The following is a 23,371-nucleotide window of genomic DNA, read 5'->3' on the forward strand; positions in this document are numbered from 1 at the left end:
AGGCTTTTAACTGCTTCACTCCAATTCCCAATTTCCCTATGCCAAATAGAACTGGAAGCTAAATAAACAGATGCTGTGCATAACACCTGTGTACACTTGCCCATAAAATGACAAGCTGTTGCTATATTAGCGGAGGGATGGAGGATTGTTGCATAAAAAAAAAAAAAAAAAAAAAATCAACATCTTCAACTGGGAGTTTTGTTTTTTTTTACCCGCATGCTGATCCCTATGGGTTCCCTTTAGTAACCATATGCATGCCAGCCAGATATCCGTCATAAGCATTCACCAAAGTCACCAGATTGCAACAAAATTTCTTTTCTTTTATCCAGTTTCACACTTCATACCTAGTAATAAAGAAGCTCCTTTAGGATTGCTACTATTTTAAAGGAAAGATGGTAGATTTTAATGATAGAATATATAAAATATGCAGGGTTCAATCGAAATACATTTTCATATTTAATCACTAGCATCAATTATACTCTGTATTTTAATTCAATAATAACCACATCTGCTCAATATATGTGCGTCATATGTGAGATGTCCAGTGAGCGAGTCCCAGCAAGCACCCATGGGGCACTTTAAAGTCTCATTTTTGTAGCTCCCCTCTCTAATAATAATAAACTTTAAAATTTTAATTTACAAATCAATAGTTTCACTGCAAACACTCAGAGCATCAATTGGTCCAAAAACTTCTATTAAGTCATCTCTCAAAGTACTGCCATGTTGAGAAGCAACTTCTAGTGACTCCTGTGATGGGGGAGTCAGTGTATGATATTCAGCTTTTGACTGCCAGCCTGTTTCTTGCTTTTCTTTATAGCAGGTAGTGGAGGACACAGCAGCTTCTGGACTGGAACAGAGCACTAAAGATGATCCATCCATTGACATTTTACAGAGAGAACTAGCTGTGCTCTGCTCTCCCCTCCATACACCTGGTGAAGATGAAGTTGGAGTATCATGTCTGGGAGCGGTGGGAACGGCCTGAATAATGGGCAGACCCGTCTCTATTTCCACACAGGATGAAGTTCGATAGAGACCTCTGTCGGAGGCCTTCTCTTTAAATACACAGTCTTCCATTTGTGTGGCACTTTTGACAGTGAGAGACAAGCTACTAGACAGTGCAGTACCATGGAAGAGACTTTTGGGTATCAGAGATTCACTGAAGAGTGCTTCATCAATGCTGCGTCGTAGATTTATTGGAGATGGAGGCCGAAAGTCAACAGTAGAGTCACTGTCAACTTGTACACTTATAAATGAAGGTGTTTTGGAACCCTGGAAGCTTAAACCTTGAATCTCAAGACTTTTGTTGCTGTGGTAAATTAAGCTCAGGTCTTCGCCATTACTTAAGCGTTTCTCCACTAGTGTATAGAGTGGAAAGAATTCGGACTCGCTCCTAACAATGGTGTCACATATCAGCAATTTTTCATGTTGGGAAGATGCCCATTTGGAGTTTTGTAACATAGGTGCTTTCATTGCCACATGACCAGGGGAAAGATGAAATAGCTGTGTCCAACAGTTTGTCCTCCCTATTTCATTGGCACAAAAAATTGGGTATCCACCTATAAGCGCAAGCGGTAAACAGATGCCCACTTCACAGAGACTTGAGCTTAACTGAAAAGCCCACCAAGGCCAAGGGCCAAAAACAATACCTCCACCATAACCCATGGCATAAAGCATTGCATACAGCTGAAGACCAGCATTCAAAATACCAAAGCAAGCAGAGAAGAGAACAATATAAGCTGCTCGGCTCCAGTCTTTCAAATTTGCAAAAGGACATCCACTAGAATATTCTGCAGGAGGAGCAGAACTCTTGAGATCATAGATTTGGGTGTTTTGGGTTCTTGCAACACAACAAAAGATAAAGAAAGAGAAGGACAGTAGTACTGTTAAGACTACATAGACTCCTCGAGAAACCAAAAAAAGAAAATGGTATTGCTGAAACACATCAACTACTACAACTGCTCCTCCAGCAGTGATAAAGTGGAGAAAAGCTGCTGAAGCAAAAATACAAAGTCGTGGAAAGACTGGCGAGGATTGTTGGAGGCGACATCGTGAACACAGCAACAAAAAGACTATACTGAAACTTGATGTCATGCAGGGAAAAGCCAGTTCATGTAAAAGCAATGCAGTGAACGCTGGAAGACGATCTTGGTGGCCATAAGCATCATAAAAGAGAGAAAAGGCACGGCTGCTGCCTAAGGATATCAACAATAGGTGTAACACTGCAAAATAAAAGCCACCTGATGGACATCTAAACACAAGACAAAAGATGGAGAGCAGAGCAAGCAGTGCCACTGTCCCGTAGAGTCCAACAGATCCATATACCAAGGCTTCCCAAGCAATGCCCCAGTCAGTCACAGAAGTATTCCAATCAGCATGCAAGGTGATAAAAATTGGAGGTGAAGAAAGAAGTAAGTATCCATGGAGAGTAGGGTCTGGCTCATGAGCAGTTGGTGTCTGTGTCATGCCAAAATCACATTTTTCAGAACCAGAATGGTAGCAGTCCCAGGTGGAAGTGTCTGCTGATGATGTTGGACCAAGTGAAGTTAAGATCAAATCTGAAAAAAAAAATAAATAAAAAGTTATGTCAGAAATGTCAAAGGACAGAAATTTACATGTAAAGTTTTTAATTTTTGCCCTTGTGTGAACAACCTCTACTAGTCAAGATTATAGCTGCGCTAAACTCTGGTTTTAAAAATCTGTTCCAGTATATATTCTTGACTCAAAAAAATTACCTTCTATTGCTTTCAGCCTTTTTTTTTGCTGTTGTGTTCAGACTTCCTGTTAGAGGGTGGCTACAATCATTCCCCATGGTCCCACTGTATGTAGCAATGTAACCAACCTCTCTAGAGACCATTGACTTTGGGATTTATAGTGTGCATAAAGCAGTGATCATGACTGCAACTAACGTGCATTGCTTGTTCCATACAAATGGAACAGAGTGGGAAAAGGGGGTGTGCATGGATTATTTTTGGAGAATAAGGATATCAGGATATCATTTAGTGTCACTTTAAGCCTAAAATAGCTAATAACATGGACTAGTAAGCAATACTTACAGGAACACTGTACTGAGAGACATGGGCTGCCATTGCTGAGCTCTCCTTCTGCAAATGTTAGTGCCATAGTCAACATTCTGATACAATGTCATTCGTACTTTATGACTTTAAAGTGTAAGTTCAGCTTTTCAGAAAAACTGAAAAGGTGAACTAACGCCACACCCTCCCGATCCGCACTATTCTTACCTCCGTGTGTGATGAGCTGTAAGTGCCCACGCAGCCAGTGTAGTAGTCCAGGGATTTGAAATCCCTGCTTTTCTTTCTGTAGGTCTTCTGGGACAGATCAGAGCAATTCTAATTAGTCAACTCTGGCATTTGACCTCTTTGATCAATTGGAATCGCTCTAATCCGTTCTGGAAGCCCTATGGAAGGAACATGAAGAATAGCAGGGTTTTCCAATCCCAAAGTCCACTACACTGGTTACGTGGACACTGAGAGCTCATCACCCACAGAAGTAAGCATAGTGGGGATCGGGGGTGAGGCTGGCAGTGTATTAGTTCACCCTTTATTTTTATGAAAAGGTGAACTAACCCTTTAATGACCCAGAACAAGTAGGAAATAAGAGTTCTGATTTTGCTCTAACTTTCCTGATCTGCATGGTGGTTCAAAGTTAGTGACCAGCAACAGCCAGGCAAACAGCATTTTCGGAAGGAGGTCAGAAATGGCAGCTCCACATTTCTCTCAATAAAGGTTTCTTTTATCTTTGTGAACATGTTACATTCTGTAAAGGTGCAGGCAGCTTGGGACCTGGGATTTGTTCTGCACTCTGTTAGTTTTACTGCAAGGTAACATCAATTGTCTTTGAACTGAAAGATCAGTTGACACTCGTGGTACGGAGAAAGAAGCTTTGATGGGATCACCAAAGTCTGAAAGAAAACCCAATAAATGCCAGTTATACTTTCAAATACATGATGCTTACTAATATTTTTCCCTTTTCTTCCTACTTCTAGAAATAGTGAAATCTTCATTAGTGGATTATGTCTTATTGCTGCAATGGTTCTCATAAGGTTAAAAGAGTGGGATGCTTGGCTCTAGAGATAAATCCACATTTTTTCCTGAGCAAACACTCTGACTAATGAAGACTTAAGGGAAAGCCTCCTGGTTTTCGAGTATTTTGTACCAAACATTAAAAAAATCCCAAAGGGTCTTTACTGACAATCCTCCCCCATTCTGCCACGTTTTATATTAAAACTGCTGTTTACGTTCTAAGATACTGCTGAATTGTCTAGATTTCCCACAAGAAGACTGCTCTTTTTCCTAAATGCTCTTACCACCTAGTCCTTCCAATTTTAAATGTCAGACAAAACAAAATGTTCCAGTTCCAAAGAGACAAAAAATCAGATTGAAAAAAAACAGACATCTGCAGTTAAAATGTAATTTATGTTTGTACGTGGTAGTTGAAGAAAAGGTGCGAGTACATCCACAGCCCAGGTGGTACCAGATGGAGATCTGTCGTTCTAGTCTAAAGTGAAGCTTATTTTATCCTCTGACAGATCTCAGTTCTCCCACCTCTTCAAACCAAAAACACAGAGACATAAAAACACCCTGTACTACTCTTACCAGTCTCCAGGTATTCCAGCATGTACAGTGCATCAGCGAAAGACAGGAAAGAACTAATTTAATTATATTCTAGTGAGAGTAAGAAAATCTTGTTATCAAACAAGACAATGTCCAAATTCCAGGCACAGATAAAATCTGTCAATTTTATGAATGTGACTGGTATGTTCTAATTAACAGACTGCCTTTTCCTAGTATCAAATGTTTATGGGATGCCTGTTAAATATAAGCTACAATGGTTTGGGGTAAATTTGTTTACATTTTTTCACTTCTGTATGCAATTAAACTGATGTATTAGATTGCGTTTTACTTTATGGATTAAATCTGTGTTTTATAAATAAACATTTATTGCATGACAAAGGATTCACAGAGTACCAGAGGCTAGCTATAGAAACAGCAAGGAGACGTATGGAGGGAGAAGAAGAAAGGGCGATGAGCCACTTCTCTGACTCACTTGTATTTCAACATCAGCTATCAAGTCTGTAAACAATTTCTTCTTTTGCAATAAAAGGCAAGAAGAAAACGAAGAAGATATGTAAAAAGGTTCCTAAAGCCCCACCTTCTAGCTGTGTATAAGAACACATAATAATAATACACACTATTTCATGAACAAAAAACATTAACACAACATTGACTAGGAAGACATAATACGTACAAAATTACTATATTTTGCTTTTAAATTCCTGGCAAAATGAAAGTGATTTTTAAGGCATTTTTTTTTCTCTTGAAATAAAAGATGTTTTTCTTACCAGCTTGGTGCAATGGTATTGCAGAGAGCAGCCCTTTAGCTACCCTTCTGGGATTCCCTGCTGGTGCTCTCCACTCTTCTCAATGTGCCTCCTCAGCAAGCTGTGTGCTGAATGCTGAGTGAGCGTCCACACAGGTGCACTCCCCAAGCCGAGCTGCGTGTGTCCACAGACACACACTGCCCGGCTCGGCCACACACCCCGCTCTCTCTTCACAGGTTTTGACTGAGAACAGCAGATGCCTATGGTTCTCAGGGGGTTCTGTGATATCAGAAGAGGGGAGAGTGGGGCTGCAGAAGGGACAGCGCTGGATAGAGAGAGGTAAGTATTTGGAGGGGGGTGGGGAAGAACAAGCAATGGGACATTTTTTACAGAATGTTACATCTGGATCTGGGTAGTACCAAGTGTGAGGATAATTCTAGTCCTGCATATTTAATGACTGTCACTCATAAATTGAAAAACGAATGCATTAACATATTGCATGTATGTCCAATTAGTGACAGACATATACATAACTTAGTCACATATATGTTATAATACAATTTGTGGCTACATACTAGAACATACTGTCTGAGTTTGTTTGATCTTTAAAAATGTGAAAAAGTGCACCAACAACCAAAAAACATAATAATCAGTTAAAGCACAGAAAAGAGTTCACTTCATTAGCACCAGCCTGATGAAAATATTCTCAGTTCAAGAATAGTATTCATGATCGGGTGGCACGGTAATTGCACATACTGAAAACACAAAAACAAATATTGCACTTCTCTGTGGACCATCAAAAACACACAGAAGACTCAGCTGAACCTTTAGCTATGTTTGCCTTGAGGAAAAAAACAAAAACAAACAAACCATAAAGCCAACCAAAGAGTTTAAATCTCAGCTGATTCAGCAGGGACCGGCCGAGATTCAAGCCATGTATGGGCAGGCTGATTGGACACAAGTTGATCGATAAACTTGGACAACCAGCCTGTTGTATTTTTCATGCAATTACTGCCAGCAGCTATAGCCCCTAGTAATAATCACTGTGTGTTCTCCTGGCAGGGATGGCTCCCCATGCCCCTCTAGCCGGAAGAACACAATTGCTCCGTGAGCGGGATTTCCCCATCAACACTGACTGCAAGAAAAAAAATGGCACCATCTATGATCGGCTTTAGAAAAGGAGCTAAAGTAGTTCTGAAGGTTTTAGGTTTTTTTACCTTACTACATTCTGGTGGAAAACCTTCTGTGTCTAGAATCTCCACCCCTTACCCAAATTCAATCTCAGTGCAGCGCTGTGCCTGAGAGCAGTGGCTTTCTGGGCTCTCTCCCTTCCCACTGGGCAGAATGGTAGCAGCAGGAACCATTGGCTCTATGGGGGCACCTGCCAAAGAGGAGGAGCCAGGAGCCCCAGTGAGGGACCAGATAAATAGTCGGGGCAGTTCTGTGCAAAACCATGCAAAGTATGATATGTTTATTGTTTTGATAAAAATGATACATTTACAATCAATCATTCTAAGTGTATCTATGATCAAAATGAAAACTCGCATATTCATTTCTACATTATATTTCAATTATTTCTAGCCTACTCCTATTACTTTGAATGATCTTGAGGTTTGTAAATGTACTTCGTGAAGCTCCCCACACATTTACTTCCTTAACCCCTTCACGCCTAAGGGTAAAACAAATCTTAATGCCTAAGCACAATTTTGCAATGTTAACATGTGTTAGTAAAACCGTACATATCACCACAACTACTTTGTACATCCAGGGGAATTATACCTTGTTTTTTCCAGGACAAATTGGGCTTTCATTTGGTGGAAAATGGTAATGAATATATTCTGATTTATTCTTCTTATCAAAGGAAAACAAGCCCAAAATAGTAAAAAAAATAATTTTTTTTTTTAATTTAGCTGTGTGTTTCTTGTTATCACCATAACCTACCACCAAAGAACAACCCAAAATACATTTTCCAGCTCTTGACGATCGCAGCGATACCATATATGTGTATGTTATTTGTACCCCTAGTACAGCCCAGAAACAATAGTGCGCATTCTGTTTTTTGGGGTTTTTTTTTTTAAACTAAAACACACTGACACCAATTAAAAAAAAAAAAATCCTGACCTTTGACCAAAACACTAACCCTGGCACTGAACTAGATCAAACCTTGATCTATCTTTTTTTTTTTTTAACAAATATTTTTTTTCTCTATGCAAGGAGTTAGAGAAATACAATGTATCTCTCTCCTCCATTCATTCAAAAGGCTATCACAGCGATCATGTGACCCGGAATTGGGAGTCCAGGATCCGGATCGTTAGAACGGGACCTGGGGCTCTCAGTGACACCCTGGTCTTTGTGCTGGGAGTGCACTGTGCAGCTTGCTCCCAGCAGAAAGACAGGTACACATATTTGTGTAATGTAGGCGTGAAAGCATTAAATTCTGTGATGTTATCACTATGCCCTCTAAGTAGGTACTGCTGTGTCAAACATTTCACAGAGCCTGCCTTCTGAATTATATAGGTGCTGAGAGGAGGAGGTTCAGGAGGCGGAGTCAGTACAGGAATCACTGCTTGCAGGCAGCAACGTACCATGGGATATGTAGTCCTTAGACATTGCAAGTAAACAGCAGATAGGAAGATGCAAAGCATGCAGGGAATCCAGGACGTTGCAGAAGGTGTCCAGCAGACAGGCAGAACTCACAACACGACAGGAGATTTTTCATGTAATATTATATTGGATTGTCAAAAATAACTATTGTTTGTATTGTTATTATAATGTTGATGTTCTAAAATGAAAAAAGTGTATGCTGTGACTATAGAACTCCTTTAATTTGAAGTACATCATGACCTGGGGATCACTCGATCAATTTAAAAGTAGAACCCAAGCAGCAGTCAAGACCTCAAATATAAAATGCCCCATAATTGTTATGTTTATGTGTTCATCTATACAGCAAAGAATATGCTTTTTTTTTTGTTTTAATGCGTTACTGGGTAGAATGGTCTACCATGTATTCTGGCACTTCCAATGACCAACCATTTGTTAAAAAGTCCTTTCTCCTTTTGAATAGATCACTTGCATAGAATTCCCAGGAGACATTAGGGGTTGATTTACTAAAACTGGAGAGTGCGAAATCTGGTGCAGCTAAGCATAGTAGCCAATTGGCTTCTAACTTCAGTTTGTTCAACTAAGCTTTGACAATAAAACCTGGAAGCTGATTGGTTTCTTTGCAGAGCTGTCCCAGATTTTACTCTCTCCAGTTTTTAGCAAATCAACCTCCTATTCTGAAGTCTTGTTACTTGCACTCGAGTGAAACAGATTCCATTAGCAAACACTGAAGCAGAATTAAAGGCTGTCAACAGGGGCGGACTGACAACTCATGGGGCCCCCGGGCAATAGGGGATCATGGGGCCCCTGTGTCCTTGCCCAAACTCAAAAAAGCCTATGGAAAAAAGGTACCAGGGGCATCTCATGGGGCCCCCTACTGACCCCAGGCCCTCGGGCAGTGCCAGAGTTTCCAAATGGTCAGTCCGCCCCTGGCTGTCAATCAACATTACCAATTTTAATCCATATCTTGCTAGCATTAGTAAATAGATAGGAGGGCATATTATATGTACTTGTATTCATTTTTTTTTTTTTTCTTCAGTTGCTTCCTGGTTTCTGGCCTAGACCAAAAATGGTTTCATACATCTTTATGGACTTTTTTTCCTGTCATCTGGAGTAGGAGAGAAAGGGCTTTCTCAGCTAATCACTCCCTCCTGTCTGCATGCTTGACCAAAGGGCAGGTGGATTCCAGGAACTAAATGCTAGATGAATCATCTGCCCTTACTCAAGTTGCCCACAGCTGGAAATGCTAGGGTTTTTCTTTTCCAAAGTGATTTCTCAACAAAAAAAAAAAAAAAAGCACATAGACATAGATAGCATGGATGGATGGGTGAGTTTTCCAGGAATATTAAAAATTAATAAACAGTGTTTTTAGTTTGTGGTGCTCAAATACAGTTTAGTTCTGCTCTAAAAGGCTATACAGTCGTCCTCCATCAATGATCTTTTCATTTCCAGTTGATTTTCTTTGCATCTTGTAGTGCTATAGGTAGAATAATGAATGTACATTATAAACAAAGTACAGGGTTGTATCTACCACAATGAGCCAGTGACTAGCACCCCACCTTAAAGAATATGTAAACCCAACATTTCATCTTCGTGACATGTGCCTGCTGAATATGTATCCTGTTCTTGTATTGCTTCCTTTGTGTGAAATACCTGGTTGTTCATGCCAGTCCCTCGGCTTTCCTTTTAAAAACTGACCACACAAGGCAGGAGAGCACAGTGTGGTAGCTGTGATGGGAACTCAGACTGCTCTCCTCCAAGGGATCTCAGTGTGCTGCAGTTTCTCTTCACCCAGCTCTACTGCAGCTAAGAACAGAGAGAATGTGATCACTTATAAGAATAGGGTGTTAATTTTTTGTTTTTTTTTTATACCTATACACAAATGTTTTGCCTTTCATTTATATTCTAAACTGAATGGGTTGTTTTACACGGTGAGGGTCTACATATATGTTAAAATCTAAATTTAAAATATTGTTACCTTTCTTGGAAGAACGTTCTGGATTAAAGCACACAGATGTGTCCCAAAGTGAAAGGTATATGCAAACTGATTAGTGGGGAAAAAAAACTCACTGCTGCCATTGTAAAAACACATCGGTTTGTGGAAACCTTTTTTGGCCAACTCTCAGGCCCCATTCCCACTTCACTTTGGAATTGCAAATCGTATGGCAATAGCTGCAAAACATGTGATGCGCGTTTGGGTGCTATTATACTTCAATGGCACCCCAAACTCGATGCGATTCTACTACGATTGTGTCATTAACAAAAGGGGTGAAGCTTGTTGTTCCTGCTTCTTTTCGGGCAAGAAATGCGCATAAGGCAAGTCATTTGCGTGAGAATCGCACTTTGGAAAACATGTATTGGGATGCTCATTCCCCATGGGAATTCATCATGGTAACTGTTGGGGTAAGGAGGTGCAGGGGATGTTAAAAAAGAGTCAGAAAGTTCATTACAGTTTTAGAATTCTCTCTCCTGATTGTACAACTGAAATGTAGTTCTACACATAATGCAAACTTTGTGCTGCTTCCAGTTGCTCATACTACCATTCAATACTACTAAAATAACGAAAAGAGGCAGAGCTGCAAATGAAGTCATTGTTTAGGTGTACCTAGCGGAACGTGATGTCAGAATACAGCCCTGGGTACAATGGAAGAAGAAGAGATCTGCGAGTACAAATCTAAATATTTAGTATATTAAATATACATTATTACGTGTTATGGTACTAGTATTTATGGTGTAAGGAGTGTTGTACTAATCTTAAACCCAATGATGACATTGATTGAGCCAGTGTGTGTGATTTTCTTTGTGTCTGCAGGGTTGTAGAATAATGTATACACAAATCCAAAGTAGCCTAGCGTGCTGCTGTTATTGCCCAGTAAGCTGGATGCAAGGAGAATAAAACAATCTTGATTTAAATAGACAGCCTGTTTTATTTCCAGGCCACCCAGACAGCTGACAGCATCCCATAATACATGACAGTAACAGTTCATCTCATCTCTCACAGAGTGCTGTGATAAGCCAGACACAAAAAGTTCACCAAGGAGATGAACGGCTCCTTCCTATCCAGCAGCTTCACATAAATGAGCTGAATTTCAGGATGGTCTTATTAACATTCAGATAAAGCTTTGTGTGTTAGTAATGCTGGGACCTTGAAGAAGGGGTACACCCCAAAAGGTTGTTCTGAATATTTGGATGTTAGCGCAAAAAAAAAAAAATATATATATCTTGGACAGTATTCAGACATGTAAAGCATTTGTCGAACATACGAAGCAAAGGGCCCTTGGCAAAAAGAGAAAATTTAATTTTTTACAATAAAAAGATAAAGAGGAGTAATATTAGCGTTATTACATTAAATATCTACAGCATCTTAAAAGCATCTTTCTGTTTTGAGTGAACAATGGCAGGGTGAAGCACCAGATGGCTTTTTATGGGATCAGTCAAACGTGTGGCCAGGGGCACACCTGAAAAAGGACATGCAGCTGCTCAGGGTTGTACATATGTTGTAGGAAAAATTAAAACCCTGGTCACATTCAACTGGCAGTACCACTGCCAAACGCAATCCATTCACATTAATGGGGTTAATGAACTGATCCCATGAGTCACCAGAGTATCTACTGCAAAGGCTAGAGGATCCCTGGAATCAAACCTGCTTAGTATAAAGCTGGCCATAGACGGTTCGAATCTCAGCCAGTGAAGCAGGGACTGGCCAAGATTCAAAACACCTATGAGCAGGCGGATTGTACCCAGTTCGATTGTTGTACAACTTCGGCACAACCAGCATGTTGGATTATTACATGCAATTATTGCCAGCTATAGCCGCTAGCAATAATCACTGTGTTCTTCAGGCAAGGGCAAGTCCCCTGCCAGGAGAACACAATAGCTCAGCAGAAGAAATTTGCCCATCAACACTTGACTGTTAACAGGGGAATTGAGCAATTTTCTTTTCTACTGCCAAAAATTGCATGGTCTATGGCTTGCCTTAGTTGTTGATTCTAGAATACAGTAGGTCCATCAGTTGTCCCCCACGTTCAACTGAGATTTTGAAACATCTTAGGGTGAAAATATCACTCTCGGGAGTTCAGACTTGAACAATTGAGGAAATCTGCCAGCCAAATGTCTACATCCAAAATCTGCAGAGTGGACAGGGCTGGAACATGAAGTTCTACCCAAGCCAAAATCTGCTCAGTTTCTGTTTATGCTGCAAGACTTCTGGTGCCTTCTTGATGGTTGATGTATGTCACTGTTGTGGCTTTGCCCAACTGAATCTGGTTCAGGTGACCTTGTGGTTAAGAGGTCCAGGGTTGCAGGAACAATCAAGACACTCTGAGCTCCAGGATATTAATTGGAAAACAACCTTCCTCCGGCCAAGACAGGCTGGCATCCATCATGGGAACCTTCCAGACCAGTGGAAGGAAGGACTTCCCTGCTTGAGCACTGAACTCATTTCCCACCATGCCAGGGCAAGCCTGTTTTTTTTTTAGTCAGGCAGATATGATGGTCAAGAGACCAGAATTTTCTGTTGTAATGCCTTGGAGTGGAATTCGGCCTCAGCTCTATAAGCCTGAATACAATAGCAGGCAGTGAGAAATCCTTCATTCACGGTTTAGCAAAAATGGGATAACACAATCATGGCTAGCCCAAGACAAAGTAGAAAAATTGCAGAATGCGGATTCCAGATTTAGGGCCCTTTAACACCTAAGCATGCATGCTAATGCAGTTGGCCCCTTCATTTTCTATGGCCCCAAAGCAGCAACAAAATGCCAGATTTATTCTCCATGCAGTTTATCACAATACCCGAGCATCCGCATTATGCATTGTGGTGCGTTGCAAGGGTCAGGTTTGTTATTTTCCACACTGACATAAATTGAGAGCCAACTGAAAATGAATAGGATATCCCCCAAAATGCATGTGCCATACACATGATATAGGCACATTAAAACTTACATACACCAGGAGTGAAGCTGCCCTAAAGCATCACTAAATCATATCATGTAGGCGATGACAGAACTATAAACAATAACTGGAAGACATTTGTGAGGGTAAGAATTTATCAAAACTGGGGCAATTGTGCATGGCAGCCAATCAGCTTCTTCAGCTTAATCAGTTAAGCTTTGAAAATGAAAGGAAAAAGGTCACAGAATATGACAGGGTGACAACGCAGGATCACTAGGTATTATTTTTAAGAAAGCTACAGCTGTAACCACTTAGCATCTGCAATGTACTGCGGATGGGGGGTTGCTGCAGGCAAAGCAACGCACCCATATGTCACAGCCTACTTCCTGGTTTCAGGCACCCCACCCCGGCCGGCACCCGCTGTGATTGTACGTAGTGGGATCCTGCCAGCAAGTCCCGGACAATAATCAGATCTGTACAATCACAGCCCATAGCTCACATTCAACAGAGCTCTGTACAGAGGGAGTGATCTCTGTGTTTCTCGTCCCTGCAACTTAGAGATCTTTTAGTAAAAGTAGCACACATCGTTAGGCATACATTTAAAGTAGAACTATAGGCAAATCTTTATTTTTTCATTTTGGGTAAGGCAAGGGAGGGTTATAACTCCTGTCAGATGTTTTTTTTTTTTTGCTATCCGAATCCCATTTTGGAGATTTCCCTTCACTTCCTGTCCTATAGCCAAACAGGAAGTGAGAGTAAATCCCTGTAAATTAAGGAATTCATTGAGGACCCCCAGGTCACAAGAACTAGTGTCCCCATTGAAAGATTTCCCCTCTATTACTTTTCCGGGGGACAACCCAAAATGTATTATTATCATTGAAAGTAAAAGAAAACACCAAACAGGACAAATAGAGAAGGTGAATCTCCCTAACAGGGGCACAGACAGCAATAAAAACTAACAGGGGTTCTAATCCTGCTCCACTGTATCAAAAACTAAAAAAAAACAAGTTTTGCTTTTAGTTATACTTTAACCCCTTGATCGTCCTAGATGGTAAACCCTTCCCAGCCATTGTCATTAGCACAGTGACAGTGTATAGGTTTATCACTGTATCAGTGTCACTGGTGATGTCAATGGCAGTTAGTGTGGAGGACAATCTGGCACGAACTGACTATCACAGTCCTGTTATAAGCTGCTGATCACAGTTATTCGTAGTATATAAAAAAACAGAAAAAAAACACACACAGTTCAAATTTCAGTATATGTACCATAGTTTGTAGGTGCCATAACTTTAACTCAAACCAAACCAATCAATATACACTTCTTTGTTTTTGTATTTTTTAGTAGAATACATTTTGGCCAAAATGTATGAATTTATGATTTTTTTTATTGGATATGTTTTATAGCAGAAAGTAAAAAATATTGTTTTTTTTTTTAATTTCAGTCTTTTTTCATTTATATTGCAAAAAGTGAAAAATAAAAACCCAGTGGTGATCAAATAAAACCAAAAGAAAGCTCTATTTGTGTAAAAATAAAAATGATATGAATTTTGTTTGGGTACAATGTTGCATGACCACGCAATTACCAGTTAAAGTAGCGCAGTGCAGTATAGCAAAAATGGCCTGGTCATGAAAGTGGTTAAAAATATTGAAAGATACTTTTGAAATTACATTAACATGTTAAAACTTATATAAGAATTTAGTGATTGGGCTTACTTACAGTATCTCACAGAAGTGAGTCCACCCCTCACATTTTTGTAAATATTTTATTATATCTTTTCATGTGACAACACTGAAGAAATGACACTTTGCTACAATGTAAAGTAGTGAGTGTACAGCTTGTATAAGAGTGTAAATTTGCTGTCCCCTCAAAATAACTCAACACACAGCCATTAATATCTAAACTGCTGACAACAAAAGTGAGTACACCCCTAAGTGAAAATGTCCAAATTGGGCCCAAAGTGTCAATATTTTGTGTGGCCACCATTATTTTCCAGCACTGTCTTAACCCCCTTGGGCATGGAGTTCACCAGAGCTTCACAGGTTGCCACTGGAGTCCTCTTCCACTCCGCCATGATGACATCACGGAGCTGGTTGATGTTAAAGACCTTGCGCTCCTCCACCTTCCGTTTGAGGATGGCCCACAGATGCTCAATAGGGTTTAGGTCTAGAAACATGCTTGGCCAGTCCATTACCTTTGCCCTCAGCTTCTTTAGCAAGGCAGTGGTTGTCTTGGGAGGTGTGTTTGGGGTTGTTATCTAGTTAGAATACTGCCCTGCGGCCCAGTCTCAAAAGGGAGGGGGATCATGCTCTGCTTTAGTATGTCACAGTACATGTTGGCATTCATGGTCCCCTCAATGAACTGCAGCTCCCCAGTGCCGGCAGCACTCAAGCAGCCACAGATCATGACACTCTCACCACCGTGCTTGACTGTAGCCAAGAGTCTTTGTACTCCTCACCTGGTTGCCGCCACACACGCTTGACACCATCTGAACCAAGTAAGTTTATCTTGGTGTCATCAGACCACAGGACATCGTTCCAGTAATCCATGTCCTTAGTCTGCTTGTCTTCAGCAAACTGTTTGCAGGCTTTCTTGTGCATCATCTTTAGAAGAGGCTTCCTTCTGGGATGACAGCCATGCAGACCAATTTGATGCAGTGTGCAGTGTATGGCCTGAGCACTGACAGGCTGACCCCCCCACCCCTTCAACCTTTGCAGCAATGCTGGCAGCACTCATACATCTATTTCCCAAAGACAACCTCTGGCTAGGATGCTGAGCACGTACACTCAACTTCGTTGGTCGACCATGGCGAGGCCTGTTTGAGTGGAACCTATCCTGTTAAATTGTTGTATGGTCTTGGCCACCGTGCTGCAGCTCAGTTTCAGGGTCTTGGCAATCTTTTTATAGCTTAGGCCACGAGTGTCAAACTGGCGGCCCTCCAGCTGTTGACAAACTACAAGTCCCATGAGGCATTGCAGGACTGACAAGCATTACATAATATATATACTACACATACAAATATATGTGGGTGTATATATATGTGTGCATGCATGTTAAAATTCGTTTTTTATATATTACATAATATCTGGAAAATATTTTTATAAATATAAATGTTTTAAAATTTATTCTTCAGATTTTTTTAACATATCAAAAAGTCATTAACATATATTTTTACATATATTTGTAAATGCATTTAAAAAAAATGTGAGTAAATGTATTTTTAAAGACACACAGTATACTTGAAAATGTATTTTTAAAAATATTTTTCATATACTTTGTAATAAAAACGCATTTCAACATACAGTGTATATAAAAATATATTGAATATGGCCAAAATTGTATTTACAATATATGTCAATATATTTGGGAAGAAGATTTTTAAAAATATATTTAAAATATATTTTTCTTCCATGTGGGCATGATGTGACTTGTAGTTTCGCAAAAGCTGGAGGGCCGTCAGTTTGACATCTCTGGCCTAGGCCATCTTTATGTAGAGCAACAATTCTTTTTTCAGATCCTCAGAGAGTGCTTTGCCATGAGGTGCCATGTTGAACTTCCAGTGACCAGTATGAGTGAGTGAGAGCAATAACACCAAATTTAACACCCCTGCTCCCCATTCACACCTGAGACCTTGTAACACTAACGAGCAGGGGAGGACTGACAACTCATGGGGCCCCCGGGCAATAGGGGATCATGGGACCCCTGTGTCCTTGCCCAAACTCAAAAAAGCCTATGAAAAAGGTATCAGGGGCATCTCATGGGACCTCTACTGACCCCAGGGCCCTCGGGCAGTGCCCGAGTTTCCAAATGGTCAGTTCTCCCCTGCTAACGAGTCACATGATACCGGGGAGGGAAAATGGCTGATTGGGCCCAATTTGGACATTTTCACTTAGGGGTGTACTCACTTTTGTTGCCAGCGGTTTAGATATTAATGGCTGTGTGTTGAGTTATTTTAGGGCACAACAAATTTACACTGTTATACAAGCTGTACACTCACTGCTTCACATTGTAGCAAAATGTCATTTCTTCAGTGTTGTCACATGAAAAGATATAATAAAATATTTACAAACATTTGAGGGGTGTACTCACTTCTGTGAGATACTGTATATGTTAATATTACACAAAAATGATCATGGAGGAAATGGGAGAAAGTGAGGATAATTCCCTACAAGGAGAGAATGCTAGGAACTGTTCAGCTTTCACTTGTTTTCACCAGTGAATGTCTGCTCAACATACTCGCTATCAGAGGGTGTGGAAAAGCAGACTAATTGAATGTTTTCAAACTCAAGAAAACCACTATGTGTTCAAAGCATCATATATACCGCTATTGCTTCACTGTTGGACAACGTACAATTTGTCAATGTGCTCCTTCACTTGGCCCTTGCAGTGGAATCTATTAAATACTTGGCGTAGACATAGGGACGGAGTGCAGAACAGTTGAACAGAAGGAAAGCAGACACAAAAGACAGAGAATGAGACACTGCAGAGCAGGAAGAGAGGAGATATTTTTCAGATTTGCTATAGAGAAGGGAAATGAGACCCATATCCCTGTCTGATTCAGTAGGCTATAGTAAATACTAACGCTTGAAGCACATCCCCATCTTCCTAACCCGAGATCCACATTTCTCTAGGCGTAACCCACGTCACCACAGCCACAGCTGTGCGCTCCACATTTCCATCTTTTTTTTCCACTACTAATACCCAGGCCAAACCTGATTAAAGTTTCTGTCTGAATATCAATTCCACATAGGAAAAGAAACATTAGCTAATGACTGCACATTACATTTAATAGGTGTTAATATCTTTAACATATGGGCATGCATGGTTTTTATATAGCTGCTTGCTATGGGGGCACCTGCTGCTGCTCTGTGTGTCCATTCACAAACGGAGCCGTGACTCAGCCCCGTCATCTCTCTCTTTGCATTGGTTCACTGGCTGTGATTGACAGCAGTGGGAGCCAATGGCTTCTGTTTCTGTCTCAGCCAATGAGAAGAGGGAGTCCCGGGATGGCCGAGACTCCAGTATACATCGCTGGATGAAAGGTCGGCTTAGGTGAGAATTAGGGGGGGCTGCTGCACACAGAAGGTTTTTTACCTTCTTGTATAGAATGCATGAAGGTAAAAAAAAACCTTGAGCCTTTAGAAGCACATTAAAGCAGTATTAAACCCCACACCAAAATGTAATATTTTGCAACAGAATGTGGGTGCAATGCCAGTCTCCTGCACTCTACCCCTAGGTTTACATCTGTGCGGGTGGTGCCACTGCGGATACGCACGAAAATCCGTGCAGCCGACCACCCACAGAGAGAAATGCGGACCCGCGGGGTGGTGCCATTAGTTCTAATGGCACGCCGCCCGCACTGGAAACCGCAACCGTACTGGGAACCGAGGTTCCTGTGCGGGCTGCATTTTTCCAGAAGAAGTGCAGGGACTTCTTCCCTGCGTGTCACAGGCACGGGAGTCCATTCAAATGAATGGGCTCTCGTGCCCATTGCAAAACGCAGCTGCATATATGTGAACTGGGGGCAAGTCAGGAGTGTCCTAACTATGGCCCTCCAGGTGTTGAGGAACTGCAAGTCCCATGAGACCTTGCAAGACTCTGACATCCACAGGCAAGACACCCAGAGGCATGATGAGACTAGTACTTCAACAGCTGGCGGGCCATAGTTTGGACACCCCTACTCTAAGTACACTGTCTGCCCTGATGACGTCATACGACGAAACATGTAGAGAGGGGCTTGATAGCGCTACACTTTTCCTCTGAGAAGGAATTGCTTTTTGCTGGGATTTAAAGTGCCATACACATGGTTTTTATGCAAGGACAATTTTAAATGTTATTTTACCTAATAAATACGGTGCTATGCTATGGAAGTTTCCCTTTGATGTTTTTACGGTGTAGTACGGAGGAGTACTGTGGAGGTTCTGGAGGAGTTCAGAGTTCGGCACCGATATAACAGCGGACAATAGGGTGTGACTTGGCATACGATATACAAATCGCATGCCAAGTCGCACCCGATGTGACCGGGGGCTAAAGTGATGACAGTTAGCGCCTTGTCATAATTTGCAAATTGAAATCGTACCTGAAACTGCATCGAACGAATGTGAATGTCAGTGTCTTAACAAGTGCAATTTGCTGCAGCGCGATTTCTTTTTCTGCAGTTTTGTTGCAATTTTACATACATGCATATAATGGAAATCGCACTGCAAATTGCAAAAAATCTTTGAAAATCTTAACAAGTAGTAATAAAGTCTTCAGAAATCGCACCTGAAATCTCGCTGAAATTGCACACAAAGCGCGCAATTTTAGTCGTAGTGTGACCGGTGACTAAACATACTAACATGCGGAGAGCAGAGTTACAAAGAAATAACCTCAATAGTATGCTGCTGTTCATCGTCGCCCAATAAGCAACCTGGGATCGCTCAGGTGCTGATGCACTGCTGTGGCTACAGTCACAATTGCAGACATTTCTATGCTGTCTGGTAGGTGCGCCTAAATTACAAGACTTGTAAAAAAAAATTTTACAGTTCCAAATATTCCTATATTTGAGATGACACACAACACTTTAAGGTTTTCATAGTTTCTGAACTAATCATACTCATTATATGCCAGTTCACACCATAATTTCTGTGTACCAGATGCATTTCTGCATGCTCATTTTTGATGCATTCCAGTTTGCTTTTGATGTGTGAGTGCGTTTTTCCCCTCTCTTCATTTCATTTGAGGACAGATGTGGTCCAGTGCGTTTTGCCATGCTCCAGAGGCTCCATACAGAAAAAAATGCAACATGTTCTACTTTTGACTGCCCTGGAATGCACTGCACTGGTGTGAGTGCATAAGAGCCATAGGAATCCCACGTTTAACCACATCAGCTCCAGAAAGTTTTACCTCCATCACCAGGCCATTTTTTGCTATTTAGCACTGTGCTACTTTACCTGGTAATTTCATGATCATTCAATGCTGTATTCAAATAAACTTTATATACTTTTTTTCCACACAAATAGAGTTTTCATTTGGTAGTATTTGATCACCACTGGGTTTTTTAGATTTTTTTTATGCACAAGAAAAAAAAAACGAAAATCTTTAAAAAAAAAAAACAAAAAAAAAATATTTTTTACTTTGTGCTATAAAATATCAAAATAAGAGAATTTTAAAAATCGAATTTCTTCATAAAATTGAGAAAAAAAAGGGATTCTGCTAAATGTCTTTGGTAAAAGTAAATCTCAATAGGTGTGTATTATTTATTTATTTCATGTACTTCTGTAGCGCTGTCAATTTACGCAGCGCTTTGCATATACATTGTACATTCACATCAGTCCCTAACCCTCAAGGGGTGTACAAATTAAGGTCCCTAACTCACATTCATATACAAGGGCCAATGTAGACATGATCCAATTAACCTACCAGCATGTCTTTGGAATGTGGGAGGAAACCAGAGTACCTGGAGGAAACCCACGCAGGCACAGGGAGAACATGCAAACTCCAGGCAGGAGGTGCTGTGGCTGGGATATGAACAAACGACCCTAGTACTGCCAGGCGGAAGTGCTAACCATTTAGCCACTGTGCTGCTTGGTTTACATGAAAATTATAGCGTCTACAAAACTATAGTATATATACTGGAATTTTTTTTTATACTACGAATGGCAGTGATCAACAACTTATAGTGGGACTGTGTGGTGGGCAATCTGACACTGGGAGGGAATTGACTGACACTGACATCACCAGTGACACCAATACAGTGATTAGTGATAATACTGTACACTGTTACTGAACTAACGACACTGGTTGGGAAGGGGTTAACACAGCAATGGGCAAACTACGGCCCGCGGGCCGTATACGGCCCGGCGGACCTTATAATCCGGCCCGCGGAGAACGTGAGGGGAGCTAGGCTCCTCTCACAGTCCGCCCTGAAGACCGGTGTAGCATGAAAATCTGTCTCCTATGAGGATCTGTCCCCCTCGACGTATCTGCGCATGTGCCGGAGATCGCCGATCGGCTGCTAATGCCTGAAACTGGCACATGCGCAGATACGTCAAGGGGGACAGATCCTCATAGGAGACAGATTTTCATGCTACACCGGAACGGTGCGGGAACACGGCGAGAGGAACGCGCGGAGCAAAGGTAAGTGAATTGACACAGGGGGGACTTGGGGACTTAATATGGGGGATGAATTAATATGGGGGATGAATTACTCTATGGGGGATGAATTACTATAGGGGGGATGAATTACTATATGGGGGATTAATTACTATGCTTAATTATGGGGGAATATTACTATACTTACTATGGATGACACATACACATCATTCATCTACTCTTGGTCCGGCCCCCGGGTCCAATATATGAACCCATTGCGGCTCTCAAGTCAAAATGTTTGCCCACCCCTGGGTTAACATCTCAGGTAATCAAAGAATTGTGTGCCTAGTATATGTTGATGTGTGTATTATGCGCTGCTTTTTACTAAACAATCTCTTTGTTCCTTCTTCCTGCTTTGCAGGGAGAAGAAACAAAGATATCTGTACAAAGCCCTGTATTGATTCTATTCACAGATCAGAGCCCTGTGTTTAAAAAGAACCAATCAGTAGGTCCTGGCCATGAATCATTGTCCAGGACTCCCTGACAAAATCCCACTGTGTCACAGTGTATGTTGACGGGCAAGGGGTGCCCTGTACCCTGGAGAGGCCAGCAATGTACAGGTACGTCGCTGTGCCTGTACAGGTTGCCCATTTGCAGTACATTGCAAGCAGGCGGTCTTTAAGTAGTTAAACATGGTCCGTGTGGTTTTGATACATAATAAAAGCGCACTTGACTGCATCTGGTGTGAACCTATATGGGGTTTGCTTTAATTATTTTACATTCCTGCAAACAGTCTGTGGTTAGGTTTCTCATTTCATTTGTCTTCAGCAATTTGACAAGGTGCCAATTGTCTATGTAATACATTCCTTATGTGTATGCTATATAGCAGAGACCTCGTCTTATCTATTCCTCTGATTGACTATGCAGAACATAGGTACAGTGTATGTCCTCGTCAGCATTGTTACTTTATTATTATTTCAATACAAATACAAACCCTTCTCAATTAAGAATGTAAAGGTTACCCTACATCGTATATGGGAAAAAAAAAAGTGAACAGCTGCAAAATGTATATTATTATTATACAGGATTATATAGCGCCAACAGTTTGCTCAGCGCTTTACAATATAACGGGAGACAATACAGCAACAATACAGTTCAATACAAGAGAGATAGGAGGGTCCTGCTCCTTGTATACTTTTATTTATTTATTATCTCAGGTACTTGCATAGCGCTATCAATTTACACAGCGCTTTACATATGTATTGTACATTCACATCAGTCCCTAACCCTCAAGGGGTGTACAATCTAAGGTCCCTAACTCACATTCATACATACACATACTAGGGCCAATTTAGACAGGAGCCAATTCACCTACCAGCATGTTTTTGGAGTGTGGGAGGAAACCAGAGTACCCGGAGGAAACCCACGCAGGCACAGGGAGAACATGCAAACTCCAGGCAGGTGGTGCCCTGGTTGGGATTCGAACAAACGACCCTAGTACTGCCAGGCATAAGTATACTTATTCACACTTCTTTGATCCGGGGTTACAGGCCCAGAACTTTGGTAAGGTAGACTACCATGTGATTCCTGGAATTGGTGTTCTAAGTTAATCAGTTCAACTGATTCCCATTTCCTAAGAACCTTTACCCTGAGGCCATGTTCACCCCAGTACACTTCAATAACAGACGCTACAATGCAATGCAGTGTCATTCATTCTGCATTAGGCAGCAATTCTGTGAATGAGAACAGTACAAGTTCCAACAGCCGTTTCCATTGGCTTGGAGTTCTCAATGAACTACAATGGCGCTGTGGAGAGCTGTGGTAGTTCATTGATTCCTGTCAGTAAGTATCTGCCTGCCCATACGAGATGTATGTCTTCTGATCGCTGGTGCAATATTTTAGAGCAGGGGTATCAAACTCCAATTCATTCTGGGCCGTATCAGCATTATGGTTGCCTTCAAAGGGCCGGTTGTATCTGTAAGACTAGATGTCTAGAGCACCCCACACCCATTACATCAGATGTCAAGAATCCCACACCCTCCGTAACATCACCGTGCACCCCCTTTGGAGGCAGAGCTGGAAAGCAGAAAGTGTAGGGTCTGGAGGAGAACCAGAGGAGGAGTGGAGTCAGTTACTAGTGTCTGTTGAATGCTGAGACCAGGGGAGGCAGAGATGAGGGGGTGCTGCAGCTGCACTGAGAAGTGCAGGATTTGGCAGAGGAGTTCTATTCTCCTCTCTGCTGCCAACTCCTGAGACAAGGTGGAGGCCATGACAAGGGGGTACCTGCAGGAGAGGTGCAAGGGCCACATGAGATGGTCTGGAGGGCACCTGTGCTTTAGAGGCTCAAGAAACAAAAAAATAATAAAATGCACATTTTTTACCTAAAAATAAATGTGCATTTATTATTTTTTGATAAAAGGTGAACTTATCCTTTATGTACATGTAATGCTTAGATTTGCTTAGAGACCTGG

The 23,371-nt window shown here is 41.3% G+C and overlaps 1 protein-coding gene across 1 annotated transcript in view; it reads right to left on the reverse strand.

Moving 5' to 3' along the window:
* Nucleotides 1–379: 379 nt before the first annotated feature.
* PRRT4 (proline rich transmembrane protein 4) overlaps nucleotides 380–23,371 on the reverse strand; it is a 66,380-nt gene continuing 43,388 nt past the window's right edge. Inside the window, exon 3 of the mRNA XM_089676960.1 lies at nucleotides 380–2,555. Within this exon, the coding sequence (XP_089533086.1) occupies nucleotides 637–2,555 (1,919 nt within the window). The 3' untranslated portion in view covers nucleotides 380–636. The remainder of the gene's footprint in view (nucleotides 2,556–23,371) is intronic.

This window comes from Staurois parvus, unplaced genomic scaffold (genome assembly GCF_062004578.1).
Source record: "Staurois parvus isolate SC_StPar_1 unplaced genomic scaffold, SC_StPar_1.0 ptg000175l, whole genome shotgun sequence".
NCBI classification, from domain to species: Eukaryota; Metazoa; Chordata; class Amphibia; order Anura; family Ranidae; genus Staurois; species Staurois parvus.